General features: G+C 45.8%; 1 protein-coding gene across 9 annotated transcripts in view; it reads right to left on the reverse strand.

Moving 5' to 3' along the window:
* Positions 1–25,154, reverse strand: part of LOC135378924 (caspase-3-like) — a 205,046-nt gene that overhangs the window by 143,641 nt on the left and 36,251 nt on the right. For 4 of the 9 annotated variants that reach the window (XM_064612094.1, XM_064612090.1, XM_064612096.1 and 1 more), the window contains exon 2: positions 7,522–7,577. The exons of 1 other annotated variant lie outside the window; for it this stretch is intronic. In XM_064612094.1, coding sequence (XP_064468164.1) covers positions 7,522–7,540 — 19 coding nt within the window. In that variant the 5' untranslated portion in view covers positions 7,541–7,577. Of the gene's footprint in view, positions 1–7,521; positions 7,582–22,535; positions 22,725–25,154 lie in introns of those variants that run through there. 4 more of the 9 variants (XM_064612092.1, XM_064612091.1, XM_064612095.1 and 1 more) reach the window with 3 other exon arrangements.

Here is a 25,154-nt window from a genome sequence, read left to right on the forward strand (position 1 = left end):
GCTGTTTGGTAGTACACCCTAAAAGCGATAAAAAACGGTGCAGGTGACGCAGAGAGACAAAACAGACGAAGCAGTGACTGATAAGCAACTTTAATAGCAGAGACACAGCCATGGGCGCCGCTAGCGTTTGCTCCAGGGAGGGGGGGGGGGCAAACCATCCTCGGCCCGTGGGGTGGGGGTTGGGGGGCATATGGGTGCCGAGAGTGCAGGGCGGGAGTGGTGGTGTTCGGGTATTCCTCTAGCTCTGGATGTCGAATGCGCCCGCAACTATATTGTTTTGGCTCAGTTTTGGCTCAGTAACCCTATGCTTCGGAATTTTTACGTGTTACCCTTTTTTCGGCAATGTCATCCCTTGTCCGTGCCAAGGCAATCTCCTGATTTTTTTTTTGTTTCATACTACGTTTGCTGTCGCTACTCCTGCTACCCTTTCCGCCAGCGATTATATAATAGGAGATAAGTATCCTTAGTCAGCATACTGTACAGCAGTCCATGCCACTCACCCGTAACTGCTCACATGAAAAGCCAGTCATTTAATTAACGAGGAACAGAAGGTTCGTTACGCACCGCACCAAGCTAACCACGTAGAAAAGAAAAGAAAGTAAAAGTGATTGTGTTCAAATGACCATGTTAGATAGGCCAGGGAGCCTGGGGCCAGGGGGGGACAAGCCCCCCCCTTGCCCGCCTCCCTTGACGGCGCCCCTGGCCACAGCTTAAACTGCACACACCCGACTCCTAGTGGCAGCCAATGCCATCATGCTGTAATCACAAAGTTATCACGCAAACAGGAGCACCAACTAAACGCCTCCCAGTAACCAGAATTGCTCCAGCACTTAGTGATTTGGTATTGGCTAAGGTAGATAGGGCTGCTTCTGGGAGCTTTGGGGGTGGGAGATTTGGGGTTGAATTTATTACTAGGTATGTTACTATGTATGTTGAATTTATTACTAGGTAGGTAGGTACTAGGCGTTTTGGTAGGTGTGGGTATGTAAGGAAATGAATCGGGTATACAGGGTTTGTTTGTTGGAGAGGATTTAGGTTTAAAGTTTACTGTGGAAAGGGAAGAAAATGGTCAAATTTAGTACTTGGATCTTCGGATTTCTTCTGGTGGGATTGGAGTATGTTGGGAATATTGCCAGCGATGTAAAAAAAAAACCTTTAACGCATTTTGAGTCCAATATCTCAAAAACTGTAAAAGCTGGAGTTGCAAAATCTTTGATAAAAAACGCTTTGGTGAGGTCGTGTGTTCATAAGGTGGGGTCGAGCTGCATGGAGCAGGTCACTAGGCTTGAGGACGTTGGATATCCTTGGAATATAATCAGTGATGTCGTAAATAGGTTGGTAAAGGAACCTTGTGATCCTCACGTGCGATGTGAACAGAGAGATTGGAGGGGGGGTTGGAGTGATCCCGTACGTTCATCAGGCCGCCCATCGCCTAAAAAAGGTAGCCTGTAGGCATGGTGCTGATGTGGTTTTCAAAAGGGGTTATTGGCTCAGGTCTTTAATGGCTAGGGTTAACCGGACAAAAAGTGGGGGTTGTCATGTAAAACACGTAGATCCTTTTGTGACTTGCAGTGTTTGTGTTGTTTATTCAATTCCCTTGTCTTGTGGGTGCCAGTATGTTGGTCAAACTAAACGTTGTGTTAATGTATGTCTGATGGAACATATAGCTTCGAGAGGAAAGGGGTATGGTAAGCTGGCGGAACACTTAAGAACCTGTTCCGGGCGCAAGCCGCTGTTCAAAAAACCGAAAGTGTTGTTTAAAAGTAATAAGTTAGGTGTTCTTTATAAGGAAGCGTTTTTGATAAAACGGGCTGGATATAGTTGCATAAGCGTGCCTTCCGTGTTGGTAACGGATACAATTCAGCAGTTCATTGATAACTAACACGAATTCTGGTTCATGGGAGGCGTTTACTTGGTGCTCCTGTTTGCGTGATAACTTTGTGATCACAGCATGATGGCCTTGGCTGCCACTAGCGGTCGGGTGTGTGCAGTTGGTGTATTTAAGCTGTGTCTCTGCCATTAAAGTTGTTTGTCAGTCAGTGCTTCGTCTGTTTTGTCTCTCTGTGTCCCCTGCACCGGGGTTTTATCGCTTTTAGGATAGATGGCACGAGCACTTTTGGTCTTGCAATGTTTATGCCCCTCGGCGTGCCCACATCACCCATATCACCAGACCGCCCTCGCGTGTTCTTGCTGGAAGCGCAAGGCTGCATCGTGAAAGAAAAATTTGTGTGGCGGTGAAGAAAAGGGTTCCTGTGTAATCTATTTGCTCTGCGCAGGACATTTTAAACTCTGCAGGTGATACGAAAAATAAAATACATGTGCGTGAGTGTGGTTCCTTTACGCAGTAGCGGATGCAGACAATGGGTGACTTGTGACGTAAAGTAATCGAAGTCGATTACTTTTAATGCGTTGATATTATAGTCCTCGCCACCCAACAATGGCGGCATGGTCGGCGGTTCCGCACCGCGCGGCGCGCATGCGCGGTGAGTGTAGAAGGAACGAGAGGTTTTGTGGAGAGTGCAACGCGCGATGCGGCCACGGCGGGGGCAAGGGGATAAAGGGCGACCCGCATACGACGTTTACTCGACGCAAGAGCGCCGAGCGCTCGGCATTTTTATGTTCAGCTCCACGAACAATGGCCGTCGAGCTGGCACGCCGACATCTCAGGTGAACAGATCGGAGCGGCAAGCGCAGGAAGCGACGTGTCCGTCTCGACCAATCGCATGCTTGGCCGGAAACGATAGTCTCCACAGCCGCTCAGCTGTGTGGGCATAGACGGTGTGGTCGCGAAGTACGCGCAAGTGGAAGACAGAATGAAGTGGACCAGGCAGAATTGGCTGGAAATGAAAATGAATGCGGACACGGGAGCGACAAAACGCATACCATCCCACTTGCCAGCCATTGTTCGATTGTCGTTTCCCTCTGACCTAGATATCGCTGCACCCAGTAGAGTGTTCTGGACGGTCTTCTTCAATCCTTCTACCGCAACAGCTGTCGCTTTTAGAGAAGAAGCAGTTCTTTTTTTTCTTTTTTAACAGCAGCAGCAATTTTCGCCTTTGGTCCATACTGGGAGACGCGGGAGAACAGCGGACGGAAGCGGAAGTACAAGCAAGAGATTTCCACGTTGATGGTCGGCGCGCCTTGGTTATTGCCTTTGGTTACCAGATATTGTATTTATACAAAGTTATACTGTATGTTTTTCAAGTGATATCCGTCGCGTATGTTATGCCAGCCTATAATAGCTCTTACTCATGACGAGAAATGCCGCCAGGGGTCTCGAGTACAAACTTTGCGCCGGATCCTAGGCTTCGCCGAGAAAACGCCGTTTGCGGGTGGGTCCGACGTTTCTCCATCGGGGGTGACGTCACGACCTCAAAGCTCAGCGTATCTGCGTCGAGAAAACGTCGTATGCGGTTCCCGCTTTAAACTCGTGAGTTCCTTTGCGGACTAAACTGAGGCGCTGCGAGCTTATCGCGTCATGAAACGTCAAAATTTTTACGTCGAAGAGGGAGTTCTCAACTCTCACCAGCCCATTGGCTTCTGCAGCCGCTCCCACGGTATGCGAGCGCTCATTGGTCGATTTGAAATTATACACTTTCCGTGGCGCGCGTAAGCGTGTTGCACCATGTCGGCGGTGCCGGAGTAGCTTTTTTTCGAAAGTTCCGAAATACGGTGGGTGCAGCAGGGGCGCAAGCAAAGCATCCATGCCGGTACCACCTTGGATGGATTTTTCTGTGGTTCCATTAACATGTTGTCGATACCGACCCTGACAAACTCAGAGCCTCTTGGATAGTTCTTCAAGTCAATTCAGTGATAGATAAGTGGAAGGCAGCTCCGCCTCTCTCGCTCGGTGCGACAACGATTCAAGAAGGACCAATACTGTGTTTTTCCGCCACCCACTCGATGACGGGTAAATCGGTTCCTATTCCATTCTACCCCTTAGCATAGCATAGCACCACACCTGTGGCATTTACACAGCATTTAGGCCGGTAGAATTTTTGGTTTTCACGTTTCTGATCCCTATTCTGGTCTTTCTTGCTCAGGTATAATCACTCAACTCACATCTTCAGAAAAGCACCTGCATGGATACAGTAGAATGGATAAGCCACTCTGGGTGGTTGGAACATCATCTTTCAGCATAACAGCTGCACAAGTTCCTTTGTGACGGGTCAACCAGACGCCTAGGCAAACAGCAAAGGGATATGAACATGTTCTCTGTCATGCTAGATCTGTGAATGGGTGTGCCTGTGCACTCAATATACTGTTGTTCTACTGTGAAGTATTCCACGTCGACAGGTTCAGAAATCCTTGCGTGGGTCCGCCTTGGGTGAAAGCTGCGCGAACGAGCGGCGGCGAAAGAAGGCTGCGAGATGGCGCCGCCAAACTCAATCGGAGTGAGCTCGAAAGGCTCGTTCGGCTGCAAATGCTGTCTTGAGTTAGCTTTGTGTAGGGACGTGTGAAAGGCTGTGTGCGTTTGTGACGGCCTGTATAGTGTTGTGAGTGAGTTCGCAAATAGTTTTCAAGTTTTAATGCTAACGCTTGTGCGTCGGATCCACCGATGGATCAACCATGATATTTTTTTATTTATTTTTTACGAACAGGGTCAGTGGTGACTAAGAATTCACAAAGCACATACTTGAGACAATTTTTAGGTCTGAAGAATGCTATGGTCTTTGTTAACATATCAAGTCTGTAGGTTGATATCGATTGGTCGGTTGTCGATTATTTGTCGTTTTATCAATTTTAGATGTGAGTTATGGACCTGCTCATTTTTTTGCCGCGTTTCTCCAGTTTGAAGCGCTGGAAAAGGAGGCGGAAGGCCTCATTATTCCCCACAATCCTAAACACTAACTTTTTGTCGTGGTTCGCAGTGGAATCTGAACTTTTGAAGGGTGGCTCTAAAGGGGTGTCATAGGCTACTCGAAGCAGGTATATTCTGCACTCAATGCTCATTATTTCGAACACACTCGCAATGCAACGCAGGGAGAACAGAACGTTCGCGCTGTTTCGCTATATGCCCTATAGTTGTGAGGTGCGTGTAATGAGAAGTTCAAAATGACGTTCACGTCAAAATGACGAATGGATAAGCCGCAATGACAAGATATCATCTGCCAATGAAGATGACGTATGGATTTTTTAAAATATGTCTCGCTAGGAACCGTATTTGTTGCATTAATAGCATTGTGGAGCGTATAATACAAGAGATGGAGCTCAAAATCACATAACAGTGCTATTATAACCGTCCCAGCACTGTTCTACCTTCTGTTGCGCACGCATCTGAAATCTGATCTACACTGCTCCTGTCGCAGCTGCTACAGCTTCCTGCGGTGATTTCGTAACCGCTTTGTAAAGTTTCGTTTGTCGAGAGTTGTGTATAATTTGTGCGTTTGGTCACGTTGACTGGCCGATTCTGTTCCTGTTACCATGGATGGCGATATCACCGAAATTTCGGCCGCAGAATAGAGGGCCCTGCATGGGCCGGCATTTCTGGGCCCAACCCGGGCGCATCGAATAATGGCACCGCCCGGGCTGAGACCGTCATGTTCTCATTCGGCCCGGCCCAATGGCCCAGTGAATAGAGTCCTGCCCAGGCCGATGACTCAGCGCGTAGATACCGGCCTACTATTTCCAACCGTGACGTACGTGTTTCTATAGCACTTATCAAACAAATTTAAACGTAACTATATAACAAGAGAAGACACAGCCACAAATATACCAGAACTGTCAGTTTAACACCAGAACAGTACGAGACCAAATCAAATCCTGCTTGCTCGTGCTAAGCACGGATGTCGCTTTTTATCGCTCAAGCTGTAAACTAGGCTTAGTTCTGAAATAATCCTGCACCGTTATCGCGTTCCTTCGGTCCACCCTTGGGCCTGCGGGTTATCCAGCCTGCCTATGAAGGGCAGGCGAGACACCCCGCGAGCTACGACAAGGCAGGTAAGAGACTTATTAAGATCCAGAAGTCGATCGCCTGTTGGGCATCATCCCCCTGTAAGTCCAACTTGTGGAAATCCACCTGCTGCAAGTTCGCTCGACGCAACTTGTGCTGATTGTCAGATGGCAGAGGCAAGTGGCCCTGCCCTAACATGGTCGTTTGAACACAATCACGTTTTCTTTCGTTTCTTTTTTTACGTGGTTAGCTTGGTGCGGTGGGTAACGAACTTTCTGTTCCTCGTTAATATGACTGGCTTTTCATGTGAGCAGTTACAGGTGAGTGGCATGGCCTGCAGTACATTATGCTGACTGAGGATATTTATCTTCCGGAGTACGCAGTATCCAGTTTTAGTACAATTATCAAATTAGTGCAACGGTTAGCCTCCTTGCATATTGTCTCTTCAGACGCTATGTCCGTCTCAGATTATTATGACGATTCCGGCCGCCATGGAGACACCAGATAAATCCTGTCGTGGGAACGTCGATATCTAATTCGCCAGAAAGGGTAAACACGGGTCAGCACCTTGCAAACAAAGCCTTTCATCCCTAATTCCCCAACACATTTAACGACGATGAACAATGTCCATCTGGGGTCAGCTCGTATTGGGAGCAGCACACTTTTCTTTCATGGTGTTTGCCTGCTACAACATGTACAGTGGAACGTTTTTTCAGCACCCTGCGGAGGGTAAAAACTGGCTCGGTTCCACAATGACTGAGGACCAGCTAAACGCGTTGTGTATGACTAACGGTTCATCGCGAAAAAGTGAGTGGCGACAACACATTTGGGGAAAAAGTTAAAAGTTGTCAACTCTTTTGCGCGAGAAAAGCAAAGGCGCCGACAGTTTCTGTTTAAAGAGTGTGGGACTTAGGGAGTGAAGGTAGAAAATTATCGTCTATACTGATACTGAAGTTCATATCTGCTGAAAATAAACTACCGGTTGATATTGTCAATTTGTGACAACTAGGCACTGATGTTTCACCGTGTCTTCTCGTTTTTGCAAAATCATCAGAAATGAGATCATCGCTGACGGAAAGGGAAGAAGGAGTGGTGACGGTAAACGTAGTATGAAACAAAAAACCAGGAGCGAGCCTTGGCACGGACAAGGGATTGCGTTGCCGAGAAACGACAAAACATAAAAATTCCGAAGCATAGAGTTACAGAGCCAAAACAATATAGTTGCGGGCGCATTCGACACCCAGAACTAGAGGAATATCCCCTACCTTGAGCACCAGCCCGAACACCTCTGCTCCCGCCCTGCACTCGCGGCACCCGTACCCCCCCCCCCCTGGAGAAAATCCTAGCGGCGCCCATGCGTCAGAGGAAAAAGACACGAAGAAAACCCACAAAGCATGTGTAAGAGTGCACACAAGAATCAAGCCAGACACCGAAGAAAGAAGCAGATACGTTGTACTTATACTGACGCAGTGCACCTAAACAAGCTATGCACGCAAAGAAGCTGTACCTGTACAGCTTCTTGCAGTCGCCCCGGACATTGGTGAGATTGCTTCGTTGGATTGGGGATATACAAAGAAGGAACACAAGGATGTCTTCTGCTTTGGTTTTAAGTGATGTGGAACACTCACCACTTTGCCTGTCCTCCATGTCGATCGTTCCACAACTGATCAGGCTCTATTCCCTTCTACCTGGCAGAAAGAAGAAATCACTCAAGGCATGCACATCCTTGACGAACACGAGCATATGCTAGTTCCATCTAAAATCGAACAATCCGGTACACTTGATGTCTCGAATGAAAGGAAAAAATATATGTTGAAGCCATCGGTGAGTTAGGAGAAATAAACGCTTTCGGAATTATCTGCGCTGCGCTGTTCGGTGGGTGGTGGTGGTGGTGGTGGTGATGCCGAAAGGGCTCACCGTTGTCGGCTTCACTGAGGTGGACAACGCACGACTGACGCCGTGGGGGAGCTGCGCGGTTCGGGAAATAGGAAAGGGGCAAAAACGTCGCGCGCTGGTTTCAGCGCTCCCTACAAGGCTAGTTATTGTCGCATTGTAGTAATATTTTAATCTGGCTTTAGACCTCCTAGGGCACAATAGGCTCCTGAATTGGCAGTGCTCTGTCGACAGAGCCTATTGTGCCCTAGGTGGTCCAAAGACAAACCAAGAAATTACTACAATTCCACGAGAAATAGCCTTGTAGGAAGGCTCAAACCTGCGCGCGACGACATCGTCCTCTAAGAAGCAGTTTTTTCCTCCTCTCGTATTTCCCGAACCGCACAGCGCAGATAATTCGAGAGAGTTTATTTCTCCTAACCCACCGATGGCTTCAACATATATATATTTTTCCCCTTCATTCGAGTCATCAAGTGTACTAGATTTTTCGATTTGAGATGGAACTACTGATACACACACACGCACACCGTCCCAAAATCGCGGGCCGACCCCCACAGACTTTGACAATTTTTTTTTCACTACTTTGTATCATGGAATTATGAATGTCAGAAAAATAATCCAGCGAATTCCACGCGGCTCTCACGCGAGGCGGCGTCAAAGTCTGCGGGAGGGCCAAAAAGTAGGGTGCGCTGAATGGCTTCTCCGCAGGGAACGGCCCGAGCTATTCATTTGTCACTTCCAGACTGATCAGGAAGCACTGCCCCTTAGTTCTAAGTGAAAAAATCGGATGACAACGTGTATTTAAGGCGCGCCACAGGTTGTAACTGTTGCGTTTTTGTCGCATGTTTGGCATTCTTCCCCGTTCACTGGAAGCACGCACAAGTATGAAATTTGATGTCCTGATAGATGTGGACATGATTAATGTGTAGAAAAAATTTCATTCCTTCAGTGAAAGGAGACGGCCGCAAAATATGGTGGGCAATATGCAAATTTTCGAAAATTGCCAATATCCGAAGGAATAAAAGGTGAAGTTGCCATCGTGATACAGACATGCCGTCAACGCTAAAATGAAGCTCAGCCTGTCCACTTCAAAATATAAGAAAATCTCGAGGGTACTTTTTATTTTTTTGTAACAATTTTTCAAATCTCTGTCCCAGATGCAAGCGGGTGCACGCTCCGCGCGCCCACCCTCTTCAGCTTCAAACGCTACCGGCGCTTGTTTTTTTTTTTTCTTTTTGTCCGAGACGCGCAGATTTTGAGATTGTCTGAGCGTGTGAGTAGAAATTCTTAACGCGACTCGGAAATTGTCTTCCTGTAATAAAGCCGGGAAGGGGTAATTCAACTAGGCGCTTTGCTGGTGAACTCTCCGGCGGATGTCTCTGTGGATGTTTCGGTACAATGCAGGGAGTAATAAAAATTATCATGGCTACATCAGTCTACACTCAGTTGATTACTGACTGCCAGGTTTCCGCTTGACGCCGCCACAGGAGGCCTATAGCTATAGGTTACACACTACGGTAGGGTCATTATATGTGAAAGGAAACAAGCTTCGCTGCGTGTCAGTCGCCACTGTCTTCGTCCATGGAGTCAACCTCAGTAACTCGGCTGACATAAACGACATTGACTTCAACTCGTCGAAATTTCTATGTGCATGTGCCCCGTCCGGCGCACTGTGTTGTGAAAGTGGCCATGGAGCATCCATCTACGTCAGTGAATGTGAGTGACAGTCCAATTTCTTCATTTGGTCCCAATGAATGCTGAGATTAGTGCAGTTTCCCTCCAACAAAGTTCACTGAACTAAGTGAAGAGCATCAGTACCTTATTTCTGCCCGAGGAAAGCGCGCCTCTTCCTCAATCACTGCCGTTTGCAAGAACCACCGTGCGCTCTTCGTGCGAAGGTACACCTTAAAGATGGCATCCAAGTGTTGCGTCGACGCCCTTGGACAGCACAGGAACAGAGTGCGCGGAACTAAAATAATATCGTCAACGCTAGCAAAGAACACAGGAAGGCTTGCGCTAGTTCCCGGGGAGAGACGGAGCCACTGTCCAGCCCAGGTCGTGAACTGGCGATCGCAGATCAGGACACACTGCAGTCGTTCAACGAGTCACTGAAACTTCTTGATGAAACTCCGTTGAGACGGAAAAGAGCTCTACCCCAGAGACAGAAGTATGCACAGGAGAAGCTCCGTAGGATAGAGTGCAAAGCCAGGAAAGCCCTCGAAACTTCGTTGGGCATACCGATGGCATCCACTTCAGGAGAGTCATGTCCTATAACCGCGGAAGATTATGAATCCCTGCTTCAGGAGCTGAGAAATAAATATTCGGCTGAACAGAGCCAATCAAGGAAGGTCATGATCCTAACGTTGGCCCAATGGTCGTGGTCGAGGCAACAAACAATGCAGTTTTTTGGAACTTTGGAACGTCTTGTTCGCCGAGCACGAGAAATTAAACACACGATGGGCGTCCTGAACGAGCCATCTTTAGCGAGAGGAATGACTCCGTTGTCTCTTGTGACAAAGGAATCAATTGAGAAGTTTTACCAAGATGGCTCATATCCTACTACATGCCAGGACAAAAGGATGTTCTCAAGGGTCATCAGAAAAGGCTCATGCTTACGGGCTTGAAGGAAGCCTTTCTCATATGGAAGTCAAGCAGCCCAAGTCTAGAAGCTGGATTTTCTACATTTGCATCCTTGAGGTCTCCCTCGTGCGTGCTTGCTGGAGACCCAGGAACGCATTCAGTCTGTGTGTGCTCTTATAATCAAAACGTGAATATGATGCTTCTTGCTGCGAGAATCCAGGAAAACTACAAAGACCTTTTGCAGCTAATGGTCTGTGCCATCGACAAGGAAGAGTGCATGCTTGGGCGATGCACCCAGTGCACGGGGTTGAAACCTCCACGCGCCAAACTCACAGATAAGCTCGGCCATGCTGATGAGTTTCAGGACACCATCACATTTCAGCAGTGGGTACCTGGCGATTTTTTTTTGTCAGCACTGTTTGGATATATGGATACATCTCCATGAACTTACTCATTGTGGATTTATGTCGTGTGTGTCGATGATGGACAGAATGTTTTCACAACATATAAGTGCTCATTTAGGTTTCCCTTATTGGTGTTTCCTGTGTCTTGCTAGCGATTTTCAACCGTTTGGTGAATATTCGCTCTGATCACAAACATCGCAAATAACTTTTACCTTTGTATCTGCTACTTGCAATATTTTCACATCTACTGTATTTTTATATATGTAAGAATAAATGTTCAAGCATGAACGGTACTTTCTGTAATTCATTTTTACAGCGAAAACATGCTTTCTGATGCAACAGAATAGTCACTGCACATCCAAAAAGTGCATCGGCAACGAGACTTTCAATGTGACTTTAATGGGAAAATCCTTGCTGCTGTACATTTGGCCAATGGGAAGCTAGGCCGGCCTCCAATGGGTGCGACTGAGCGCGGTTCCACTTCATTCACATTGACATTTACAATGATTTCTCACTGGAACCCACTAAATTCCTGTTGTTTTCAATATGGTATTTGTCCAAAATTGTCGATGCGGAATGATAAATTTTGGTCACTTTCAGTGAGAATTGTGAATGTGATATCCACTTAAACCGAATGAGATTTCTGGTCTATTTTGAATTGGACTATTTCCAGCAGGGATCGTAGACTTTTCCCTTTTGATATTGATGATATTAGCTGATCCTTCATCAATAAACTGCTTAACAACGGCGAAAGAGGTACAGTACCATACCATTTGCCGCACGTGAGTCGTTTAGACGTCTTTGTACAGATTGTGTGGCCTTGTATGGAACTTCAAGGCCTTGTATGTAACGAGTAGTAGACCATATGTTTTTAGAACAAATAATTTGCGAGGAAACCTACACACACTGACTTGACAGAACAATAAAACAAAATTTAATGTGACGTTTCGATGCCTCTTTGGGCATCATCATCAGCATAAAACAAGAAATGGAACACTATTTGGATTTACGTTTATAGCTTAGTCATGACCTTCTTGCAAACAGGTAGCGGCCAGTTGTGAGTGCTGCATGTGTTATCATCATGGTGAATATGCCAAGATTGCAAAAATATTCGTACCCCCCTCAATTGTTAGTGTGCCACGGCCTTTGCATTCCAAAAGTCGAAGGAATATGTCTGAAAGGCCCTGTGCCGCACATGGAAAAATCTGGCGTTGAATATAGGCTGGAATGTGAACAATGCAGTGCTTTCTACGTAGGAGAAACTGGACGAAAGGAAGCCACAAGATTAAAAGAGCATCAGCAACAGGTGTCTAAACCACAGTGAACCACAGGCAGTGAACCACCGACAGAACTTGTCGAGCACGTGCTAAAAATACATCGTTCTTGCGACTTTCGCAATTCAAAGGCCGCGGCATACGAACATAGATTGTAGTGGGAGGGGGGGGGAGAAAACTTTTTTAGAATCTTGGCACGATCACCGTGACGAAAGCGCATGTAACAGTCACAAAGGGCCGCTGCCTGATTGCTACAAGGTCATGACTAAGCCATAAGCAGTGATGGGCAGTACTTGAAGTACCAAGTACTCAAGTACTACTTTAAGTACATTTCTGTGTACTTGTACATTACTTTAAGCGCATTTTAAATCGTATACTTTGTACTGTACTTAAAGTACTTTTTTTCGAGTACTTTCTCATCAAGTACTCAAGTACCAAAATTTGGAATCCAGACAAAAAATCACAAAAGAATATCAAAAATGCCCGCTACTAAAACCGCTAAAGTGACAACACCAAGACGAAAACACAGAGATAGGGCTATACTCTGAGTTTTCGTCGCCTTGACATCATTTTAGCGCTTCTAGTGAAATGCAGTTCCCACTGACATTTTACCAAAAGGGATTTTTGTGCTTTTAAAGAGCATATTTGTTGAAGCAAATCTATTGTTGGGAGGCTTGAAATGTTGAAAAAGTATCAGCTCTTCTATGATTGAGTAAAATGAATGGAATGCAAAGACACGCACACATTATGACACTGCAACCGGCAGCACAATGACTTGGTCAATTGTCATTTCACCTCTCCCAATGCAAGGTTCTATGCTTTTTTATACTGTTTCCTTCATTGGAAATTAATAATGAATTTATATCACAATGCGTGAGTAGTAATGACTGGACACAGACTGTCGGCAATGCTACAAGGCTTCTGGACACGTTTAATTAGCAACTAGAGCTAATTGGGACCCCCCACATTAATCAGCATCATCCAATGAGTCATCACATTAATTGGGGAGCATCTAACTCGTGTCCAGACCACCCTGTGCGATGGCGGCAACCTGTGTCCATAAAAAGAAAAAATAATAGATAGAGATACAGTGGAGAGAAGGAGTTTAGTTGAAGATCAACGACGCCATCTTGAAGAAAGCGGTACGGAACGGCCGTTGACCATCGCCGGGCGACGGAGCAGGTTGCAAAGCATCGCAGCTATGACCAGAAGCTTTAGTGAGCATTCTTGACAAATGCTCTGATACCGTAAAGTCCTAGGTTAAGTGCTAATCAGATGTTAAACTTGCAGTTACATGTAGAGAGGTAATTAGTCAGCTCTGCTGTGATTATGCAAAATAGTATTATACCCTGACTGATCCAAGATCACCCGCCTAGTGTGGTGTTCCGGTACTAATCTTCGGGTATAGTGGTATAGGAGGCTACATAATTTCAGGGGGAAAAAGTACAAGCCAACAGAGGAGGAGGAGGAGGAGGAGTGTCGTTGGGAGGAACCCGAGAGGTCTGCCTGCCTGATTAGGCGGCATGTTTCTCGGGAAGGGAAAGGTGGTGGAGAGGAGGAGAGGAAAGGGTGAAGTGGAAGACCGAGCGGAATCCGCTCGGGGGGAGGATAGCTGCGTCCATGGGCCGACTTCAGGGGGACTGTGCCGGCATACGCCTATTACACATCTGAGGGAAACCTAGGAAAAACCCCAGATGGCACAGCCGGCCCGCGGATTCGAACCGCGGACCTCCCAGTCTCCAAGCGCGCGCATTACCGCTGCGCCACCGGAGCTGGTACAAGCCAACGGAGATTATACATTTCTGGGCATTCCTTGCTGTTTTTTGAAATACAACATGTTTAAAAAAAGAATATGAAGAAAATTAAAGAGAATGAAACACAATGTAAGCCTTCATTTTGATATGACTGTGATATGCAGCAATGTAATCCATTTGACCAATTAAAAAAAATGCAAAATGTAAAAATGAAAGCATGCATGTCTTTCAGAGTGTTCATCGTGTAATGCAATCACACAAGTAGTAACGACTGGACACAGACTGTCGGCAACGCTACAAGGACACGTTTAATTAGCAATTAGAGCTAATTGGGACCCCTACATTAATCAGCATCATCCAATGAGTCATCACACTAATTGGGGAGCATCTAACTGATGTCCAGACCACCCTGTGCGTTGCCGGCAACCTGTGTCCATAAAAAAGTAATAAATAGATAGAGATAGAGTGGAGAGAAGGAGTTTAGTTGAAGATCAACGACGCCATCTTGAAGAAAGCGGTACAGAACGGCCGCTGACCATCGCCGGGCGACGGAGCACAGAAGCAGGTTGCAAAGCATCGCAGCTATGACCACAAGTTCCGGACATCCTGTGACGTCAGCTGTGACATCATCATGACATGTCTGGGCAGGTTAGGACAGCTCTGGACATGCGAGGAGAAAAACACTCGTAATACAGAGGCTGGGAAAGCAAGAGTTAATATGCTAACCATCAATAGCTAACAACAGAAAGAATTAGGATGGGTAGAAATCCAGCGAACTGGTAGAGATGTAGGAAGGGACTTGCCTCAGGACAGAAGCCGCCGATATTTCGAACAGAGACTGTTCTTCTTCGAACAGAGACTGTTCGAAGAAGAACAGTCTCTGTTCGAAATATCAGCGACTTCTGTCCTGAGGCAAATCCCTTCCAACAAAAAGTACACAACAAATGAGCCCACCACGACAGGAGCACAGAACGATGTGACTGCTCCATCTGACAGCCAGGCAGAGAACTCTCCTGTATAAAGTCCAGCAGCTGCACCCCTAGCGGTTACTTTCTCAACTAATCTCACGACAAAATTATTAAGGATCACACCTGCGCTACTCTCATTCCCAAGGCAGAAGAAGATAGAAAATGGCGGGGATGCCCGGACAACAGCAACCAGCGCCCGACGTGCACGGGCATGAAAATCGCAAACACAACAGGAGCGGACACCGATGCGACTGCTCCATCCGCCAGCCAGCCAGAAACTGAGCGAGCGCGGGGACTGCGGAGCAACCGAACGCACGTCTGCTCTCCGCGACAGCGAGCGAGCAATAGCGAGCGACTCAGCAACACTCGCGACAGCGAGCAACAGCGACAGCGAGCAACTCACTGGGGCGCCGCTCTGCGGCTGCTACGTATGCGCGCTCACTCTTAGCGCCGTCTGCGGCCACGTGCGAGAGGCTAAGGAAGAAGAGCATTCCTTCGCCCCCTGCAGGCCGTTCTCATTGGTCGTGACGTCATCCTATTGTCTCAAGGCTGCACTGTTTTTTCCACTAATGCTCCTTTGGACAAGGTCCACCTGAAACAATAGTGTCGCGGTATGACGTCATCATGCACCTGCGTGGCCCAAGGACGCGTACACTCTAGACAGAAGACCTATTATTTATTGAATCACTATACCAAGATTATTTCCTTTATTCTTCTATAACGACTGCATAGGAAACTATTGCAGAAGAGCACCATGTATGAAAGCTGGCCATAGGAATTCCAAAGTCTTACTAAATGAGACTTGCAAAAGAACAAAATATCCTAACACGTAACTTTATCAATGGCTAATAAGAGGACTAGGCACTCAACAAATCAACACAGAGTACGGGTAACAAGAAGCGCAGAACGATTCCTCTACTGCATCCGACAGCCAGGCACGGAACTGAATCGTAATGCTTTTTCTCCTCTATAAAGTGATGCATCTGTCCCTCTTGTGGTTAATTTCTGAACTAATTTGATCGCAAAATTATTAAGAATTGTTCTAGCACTATTCCCATTCAGGGCAGCACAACCGACATCGTCAAGACAAGAACGTTCCTTGTCAAAAAAGAAAAAAATACACAGCGTCAACAAAGGAAAGCATGCATGTCGGGGCATGTCAGGACACGTCATGACAAATCGCACGACTGCTGGGCAACAGAGGAAAACAAACACTTGAACAGAGTGAAAAGACACTCACCATCATCGGACACGTACCTACATTCCCTCATTGTAAATCCGCTCGTGACAAAATCCACCTGCATCGTCGAACACCATTCACCAGTGACGAACCACACGTCCGCACTCCATCAGAGGCAGACAGAGCCCCACCTAAGCTACGCTCTTCCACTGACGACCAACGCAATTGCTAGGAGCAGAATTAACGTGTCAACTCCCGCCAGTGTCCAGGAGAGAAGTGAATCCTTGCGCCCCCTGCAGGCCGTCCTCATTGGTCGTGACGTCATCCTATTGTCTCAGGGCTACACTGTTTTTTTCCACTAATGCTCCTCTGGACAATGTCCACCTGAAACAATAGTGTCGCGGTATGACGCATTCATGCAGCTGCGTGGCTCAAGGACGCGTACGCTCTAGACAGGGGACCTGTTATTTATTGAATCACTATCCCAAGATTATTTCCTTTATTCTACTATAATGATTGCATAGGGAACTATTGCAGAAAAACACCATACACGAGAGGAGATTGTAGGAATTAAGCATTTCATTCCTAAGGTCTTACTAAATGAGACTTGCAAAAGAACAAAATAATGGTTCAGCAAGTCATGTCCATCTCATCCGAGAGCCAGGGATATAACTGAATAATGACGCTTTGTTCCTCGACTGGATATAGCCATGCACCTGCCCCCCTTGCGGTTACTCTCTGAACTAAATGAATCGCAAAACTATTAAAAATAGCACTACTCCCATTCAAGGCAGCACTATCGACATCGTCAAGAGTGTTCCTTGTCAAAAAGAAAAAAAAACTAGATGTAGAAGGAAAACATGACAGAACAGGTTAGGGCATGTCAGCGCATGTTTGTCAGACAACAAGGGGGAAAAAAGCGAAGAGAAACACTTGAACAAAGCAGAAAACCAACATCAAACTATTTCTAAGCCCACGCACTTCTCTTATTCAAAAACAGTGCTCATCATAAATCCGTCCAGGACAATACACACCATTTTTCTATTGCTACACTTTTTTCCAGTAACGGTCAATGCATTGCTACAGACTGCGTGACCTCATCACAAAGACAAAGACTCCTATTATTTATTGAATCGCAAGATTATTTCCTTTGTCCGATTCTTAATGACGTTCACTTTTACAATAAAATTCAAAAAAAAAGCACCGTGCATATTAGCGATTTTCACCCCAAAGGCTCATCATGGTCATTAGAATCACAACACCAGTAAACTACCACTGCTCTTTTAAAATAATAAGTGAGACCACTCAACATCATCACCAAGCTTATGCAATACATGACCCTTTATATACTCGTATACTCATTGTCTGAGGCTAGTCAGTTTAGAAAACTACTGCTACAAAACTATAATTTTAGGAGCCTAAAGAGAGAAAGTAACCGCTAGGGGGTGCAGCTGCAGGACTTTATACAGGAAAAAAAAACATTACGAGTGAGTTCTCTGCCTGGCTGTCGGATGGAGCAGTCGCATCGTTCTGCGCTCCTGTCGTGGTGGACTCATTTGTTGTGTAACTAATTCTTTTTGTTGGAACGGAGTTGCCTCAGGACAGAAGCTGCAGATATTTCGAACAGAGACTGTTTGAAGAAGAACAGTCTCTGTCCGAAATATCGGCGGCTTCTGTCCTGAGGCAACTCCCTTCCTACATTTCTACCAGTTCGCTGGATTTTTACCCATCCTAATTCTTTCTGTTTTTAGCTATTGATGGTTAGCATATTAACTCTTGCTTTCCCAGCCTCTGTATTACGAGTGTTTTTCTCCTCGCATGTCCAGAGCTGTCCTAACCTGCCCAGACATGTCATGATGATGTCACAGCTGACGTCACAGGATGTCCGGAACTTGTGGTCATAGGTGCGATGCTTTGCAACCTGCTTCTGTGCTCCGTCGCCCGGCGATGGTCAGCGGCCGTTCTGTACCGCTTTCTTCAAGATGGCGTCATTGATCTTCAACTAAACTCCTTCTCTCCACTCCATCTCTATCTATTTATTTCTTTTTTATGGACACAGGTTGCCGGCAACGCACAGGGTGGTCTGGACATGAGTTAGATGCTCCCAGACTTGTGCGTAACGCGTTACTAGTAATTGCGTTACTTGTAATCAATTACTTTTTTGAGTAATTTTTCGAGTAATCAGTTACTTTAAAATCAAAGTAATTTTTCGAGTAATCAATTACTTTTCTGAGTAATCGATTACTGAGTAATTGATTACTGTACCGGCAGAGACTAACTCATCTTTTAGATGTTCTGCCCCAAGTCAAGATCTTCGTGCCATCAGCCTTTATTCTGGAATTTCAGAGTCTCTCTCCCTGATCTCTTCCTACACCAGTGTTGTGGTTCCCTTGGTGGTAGCTTTGGAGGTTTAGTGAGTCATGGGGAAGTTCCATGCATGATCTTCCACAATCGGGTCAATGTCTTCTAGGGTTGCCATCAGGCTGGTATTATACCGGCACGGCCGGTTATTTGGGCGCTCTGCCGGTTGCCCGTAGGAAGGTGATACCGGCAGCCCTTTGCCGGTATTTGTGGCTCAAGACCTTTCATAAGGGCTTTTACGGGATTTTCCCTTCAACATTCCAGTGCAGCTTGAATAAATCTGGAACACAGACCCAGTTCCGCAGTCACCAGTCGTTTTCTTAGTTATTTATTCTTCTTATTATTCATCGTTATTATTATTATCATTGTTATTTCTAGCATCAATGATACAGCCAAACACAGGAACATATGTTTCCTCGCATTATCTTGAGCGAGCACTCTCTCTCTCTATGTGTGTGTCTCGTCCACCCATCACCCACTTTCCCTTTTCCACGAGCCTTTCCTCTTTTCCCTCTATTCCACCTCCTCTCCCCCAGTCGGTATTTTTCACTACGAAAGGTGGCAACCCTAACGTCTTCCCGGGCGATAACTACAGTAGACGTACATATTTTTCGGTTATTTCAGCTGTTCCACTGTTGAACTTTTCTTTTTTCTCTTTTTTTTGGCTGAGGCACACAAAGATGGGCATACTTTGCATGAATGCAGAGTAACGACCGGAGTAACGCGTTACTTTTATACTCGTTACTCAATTACATTTGAAGTCCTGTAATTGGTAACGGTAATCAATTACTTTTTCCGTACAAGTAACGGTAACGGTAATCAATTACTTTTTTCGAGTAACGGGCACAAGTCTGGATGCTCCCCAATTAGTGTGATGACTCATTGGATGATGCTGATTAATGTAGGGGTCCCAATTAGCTCTAATTGCTAATTAAACGTGTCCAGAAGCCTTGTAGCGTTGCCGACAGTCTGTGTCCAGTTGTTACTACTTGTGTGATTGCATTACACGATGAACACTCTGAAAGACATGCATGCTTTCATTTTTACATTTTGCATTTTTTTAATTGGTCACATGGATTACATTGCTGCATATCACAGTCTTATCAAAATGAAGGCTTACATCGTGTTTCATTCTCTTTAATTTTCTTCATATTCTTTTTTTTAAACATATTGTGTTTCAAAAAACAGCAAGGAATGCCCAGAAATGTATAATCTCTGTTGGCTTGTACTTTTTCCCCCTGAAATTATGTAGCCTCCTATACCACTGTACCCGAATACCGAGAATACTATACCGAGATTAGTACCGGAACACCACACTAGGCGGGTGACCTTGGATCAGTCAGGGTATAATACTATTTTGCATAATCACAGCACAGCTGACTAATTACCTCTCTACATGTAACTGCAAGTTTAACATCTGATTAGCACTTAACCTAGGACTTTACGGTATCAGAGCATTTGTCAAGAATGCTCACTAAAGCTTTGCCAAAAGAGCAAGACACAGATACTAAACAGTGATATGCAAAGTGATACAAATTAAATTGGCGATGTACTTGATGAGTACTTGAAGTACTTTGCCTAGTACTTTGTACTTTACTTGAAGTACATATGGAATTGGGTACTTTGTACTGTACTTGAAGTACTTGTGACAACAGGTACTTGGTACTTTACTCTAAGTATAATTTTGAGGTACTTTGCCCATCACTGGCTATAAGTACAACTCGGGTAACGTACCGTTTCTGGTTTTATACTGATGATGGTACCTCATGAGCAGAGGTCGGCATTTCGACCCGAAAGAACTCAGGATCACGATCATCTGATAAGGCGAGCGTGAGGCTGAAGCCGACCCACACTCACGCTCAGGCTGATATGGTGCGTGATCGCTGTGTACCATGAGCGCGATACTGGATCGCACTCATCCTCGCGCCACTGTTTATCGCAATCAGAACGTCCAACGAATGAGTTGATCGCACATGGAGCGATCATCATGAGGGTGATTGCATGAGTGCGATCACGATATCAGGCAAAGGCCGTTCGTGTGATATCTAGGCTGTATCACACTCACGCGATCACCATGTAGTTGCGCTGTTGGCACATGGCACACAGCAAAGGCAGGGAGGGTGTGAATTTCTTCTTGTGATTAGGCTTTCGGGCCAAAAATAGGCATATCAAAGATCGCATTGGCAATAAAAAGCTGTTCGAGCCCGGGTGTGGGTCCTTTGGGCGCTAGTTGTGCAGGCAACAGGTGTTGCGCCACTGCTGCAGCGAAGAATGATGTCTGATTGACGAGCTCCACACCATGGGTGACTTCGCTGTCCCCGATTGGCTGCGGGACTACTTCAAATATATCGGCAGCTCTAGTGACGGCGAGAAAGCATTTATGATGTGTCTTCGCTGTAACAGGCGAAAGATCGGAAAGAGAAGAGCAGTGGGAAATTTCGAGCACGGTCAGAGCACGCTGTGGATCTTTCCACAGCCCTCGGCATCCACGGTGTCCTTGATACCACGTTCCTGGTGCCTGAAGTTCGGCAGACGTCTGAACTTGATGAGTATCTTGCGGAGGAATATGACGAGCAAGATGTCTGTACCTTTTGGAAACACGGCACATATCATAAGCTGGGTCGTCTAGCGGAGGTCTGCCTTGGCATACCGGCCACTGCCGGTGGCGTCGAGCGCCTTTTTTCGGCGGCAGGTGCAATGCAAAGGGCGCGACAATCGTCACTAGCATCGTGATAACAGACATTTGGTCAACTGGCAACAGGTTCACAACGACACAGTGATCGGCGAAGACGAGATACGAAAAATTAGAGACGTCGGAGCATGATAGCAACAGTTAAGAAAGCATCCAAAGACGAGCGTTATGCAGATATCGCCTCTTGTATTTGAACGTTATGGGCAGGGGCATGTTGAGGGTAGACAGCAGTGAAGCAGAGCAACAAACATAACATCAAACTAATCAGAATGGGACTGAACACACGGCGTTGCGAGCGCGCCCAGAAAGTGCGCGCTTCCCAATACTCTGCGCTTTTGCAGAACAACATGATTGCGGTGATGAGCGCGATTACACAATAATCGCGCTCAGGGCAAACAGCCTGATCGAAGTCAGATTGTAATTCCCATGAGCGCCTGCAGAGGCGCGGCATCGTTATCGCAATACAGGAATCACGAAATACAGATTACTGGCGTGAGCGCGATCGCGATCACCACAGGTTTTCCTGATGTTATTTCAACGCGCCGTGATCATCGCAAGGGCACTTCAATGACGATTGTAATCACAGCCACACTCATCGCTTTGGTGATCGTGATGGCGGTTATTGTGGGTTATCGCGATCATGCGTGATTTCGCCGAGGTCTGCTAATGAGGCATCGAAACGTTCTTTTCTTTTTTTGTGTGTTAAGTCATTTTGTGTAAGTTTCCTGATGACGTCCCCTGGCTTCTAGCCGGCAACGCCTTCAACAAATAATTTACCAACAGTCCCTACAATCAGTGGAAATCTCACGTTTCACGTTTTGTTTTCATCGTTTTATTTTTCGTTTTTTTTTTTCGTGTCGGAAATAGCAGGTCGATTTAGATAAACTTTTCTTTACGCTGAAATAATGTAAAACCCTTCCCCAGAATGCTGACTCAATGCTGTCTCCAGTGGCCATATGGGTGAAACGTAGACTCTGGAGATTGAGTGGGTGGCAGTACGGATCACTCTTTTATTTCGACGTAGACAGTAGCACAATCTTCAACATCTTCGTCATATATCTTTCAGTATGATAAAAGTAACACAAAAGTAACATGAAACAAGAGTGCCATATTATCGGTGAAGCCATAGAATGAGGATGAACAACGCAGAACAGGAAGTGCGCTATACGGAATTGTCCGATCTCATGTCTTAAGATGTTTCGATCGTTTAGTATATGCGTGGAAAACACCACATCCCACCATATAATTTGCTGTAACCATGGCAAGCAACGACGACAGTTGTTTCTGCGGACCAATGCTACGTGTTACCAATCGATTGGCTTAGCAGAATCAACACGCGGGAACCGACGCAGTTAGGCTCGTAAGGTTTACTTAAAATGGGCTGAAAAATGTGACGCTGCTCTGCGGCGGGGTCCACGGACCCCGGTCTCTGCAACTTTAGTCAGGGAATAGGGACCTATCATCAGGAATAGGGACCATATGCGGCATCAAGTACAAAAGTGGGAGAGACAGAGAATACAGAAAAGCAATACTCACGAAGATATTACATGCGTTCACGTCAACGTGGTTTGATAACATGCTCCGTGGGCAGGAAAACGTTGGCTGCTCCAACTTTAGTTTTTTTTCCTACTGCCAGTGCGCAAAATCGCCATGCAAAACGTAGCCATCGTCGACCAAGCAGCTCCTTCTGTTTGAGCAACTGCGACTGGAGTCACTGGACACAACCTTAAGACTGGTAAAGATCCGCTTTGTCCAATTTCGCGCAATTTCCAAAATGTAGGACGCAGGAACACTGAAGCAGGGAGGATTTCAAATCTGGCGTACGTCACGTTGCTTTGTTCATAGAGGAACGCGGCCAAGAGCTTCGGGGAGATAGGAGGCCTAACCGCATTACCCATACAACAGCAAAGCTATTCCCCTGACGCATACCGTACCGTCCAAGGAAAATAACCATACGTTGGCTTGACGCAGACGCCAGGAATCATCGCAGTCACAAGTGCAGCATTTACTCTTTTCCTTTCCTTCCCAGTCGTTTTCTCTTCTTCTTCTTTTGTTTAGAGGACGCAGAAGAACGCAAATCACTCTAAATTAGCCTACCAATTAAAACATCCCTTTGGGGGATGAAAGTTGGGCTTGTTGGTGATAGACTTTCATAACGTAAAAGCGCTAAAAACAGGATGAACACAAGACACAGACAACATCGAGCGCTCACTTTCAACAACTTTCTTGAAAGTTGTTGAAAGTGAGCGCTCGATGTTGTGGAAAAAGAGGACGAACAGAAGGCACACACAACATCGAGCGCTCACTTTCAACAAGTTTCTTGAAAGTTGTTGAAAGTGAGCGCTCGTTGTTGTGTGTGTTTTGCGTTCGTCCTGTTTTTAGCGCTTTTACGTTATGATAGCCTACCAAGCATTATTGTTTATTTATTTATTTCAACGGTACTGCAGGCCCTAAGGGCCTATGCAGGAGTGAATACAGCACAGAGGACAAGGCGTACAAAAGCGACGTTCCTGTATTTAGTTCCGATACGCAATTGCTCCGGTTTAAGCCTATGCGATGAAAATAAAGAGAATACATAAACATCAATCGTGCTTGTCTACGACGTTACTGTAGCGGATGATTGTTCGAGCGAACAAGCTGGACGACATTCATTTGCAACTGCTACCGTTTCATAAATGAAACTCTACGACGCGAAGCTAAATGCGTTGCAAATAAAGTGCGCAGACAAGGTCACGCTGATGGATTAACTTCACCTTCAGAGTGGCCAAAACGTGAAAAAATAGTCCCTGGAGGAGATTCCCCTGGAAATAGTGATCGCGGAAAAAAGTGTTTGTCTCATTACAGATAAAATCTCAGTTCAGCCGAAGGTGTCATTACGGCCGAAAGTATTCTCATTTTGGTCTAAAAAAACGTAATTCTTTGTGACTGTTCAAGATATAGTTTGTGTTGTTAGTTTAGGCTAACACTTGTGTCTGCACTGCCTATAGCGCAAGCACCAGGAGAATGCTGGCATAAGAAAGTGTGCAATATAGCGAAAATGTATTCATTTAACCTTCCTCACTAACCCATATGTTAGTACGCAAACTAAAGGAAAGCCTTCGGGGATATTTTATCAATGGACATTTCTTCCGGGAACGAGAACATTTCCTCTGGTGACATTTTTTTTCTGGATTATAAAATCTGAGCGGGCCACAGACACGAAGATAAGAGCAGTCTCGGTATTTGTACCCCGCTCACCCTATCCACGTTGCACTGTAAAACAGGGCTGCTGAATGCACATGGGGCTTTGTAAACAAGAAAATGAAGAAGCATAAAAAAGGCACATTTGTATATCCTACCAACACCATCTTGCTGCAGCAATAAATAAGCGAATTCGAAGTGTTAAGAGTTCAATACCAAACGGCACGGGTCCCTTTAAATTAAAAACGTATTCAGAGCCATTTCTGAACGGTGTATAAGAATAAAATAGACGCAGAGTGCTCCTGTTGGGCTCCCCAAAAAACTAATTTTAAATAACTGATCCAAGCAAAAATACTTAATCAAGTACCATTTAACTATTTTAATTGTTGTCTGGAGAGCTGGGTTGCCAATGAGAGTCTCTCTGTCCACTACTTGTGTGGCAAGCCAGAGAAGCTCCGGATGCGGGATCATTTCTTCCGGAACACGACAAACACGGCAACTGACAACTTTCGGCGGGTAAAGCTAAAAGAAAAATTACAGCACACGCTATTGTTGCAATTCTTTATTCACCATACATTCAAAATTTAGCAAGCTTTCGCTGATGCCTTTCACTGATGCGTGCCTTTCTTACAGAAATATCATGTTATTCTGCATGCGTTGCTTCCGTGCACTTATATCATTGAAAAAGCGCTTCGAGAGCAGGTACGTGCCAGTTGTTTTCGCAAGTTATGGGTCGTGTCTGGTGACACAATATAATAGAAATATGCGTGTCGCAGAATAACATTCTGTGTTGGGGGGGACTAGAGGGAAACATCGAATTTCTGCGTAATGTTTCTAACCACGGTGACTGAAGCTCACTAAAACATCCATTTGGGTCTTGTTAAGATACTTTCATTTCACCAAAAGTGCTAAAAACAGGACAACAGAGGGAGAGAGAGACCGCGCTCTGTGTGTCTGTTGCAGGGGCAGATTCAG

Source organism: Ornithodoros turicata, chromosome 1 (assembly GCF_037126465.1).
Source record: "Ornithodoros turicata isolate Travis chromosome 1, ASM3712646v1, whole genome shotgun sequence".
NCBI classification, from domain to species: domain Eukaryota; kingdom Metazoa; phylum Arthropoda; class Arachnida; order Ixodida; family Argasidae; genus Ornithodoros; species Ornithodoros turicata.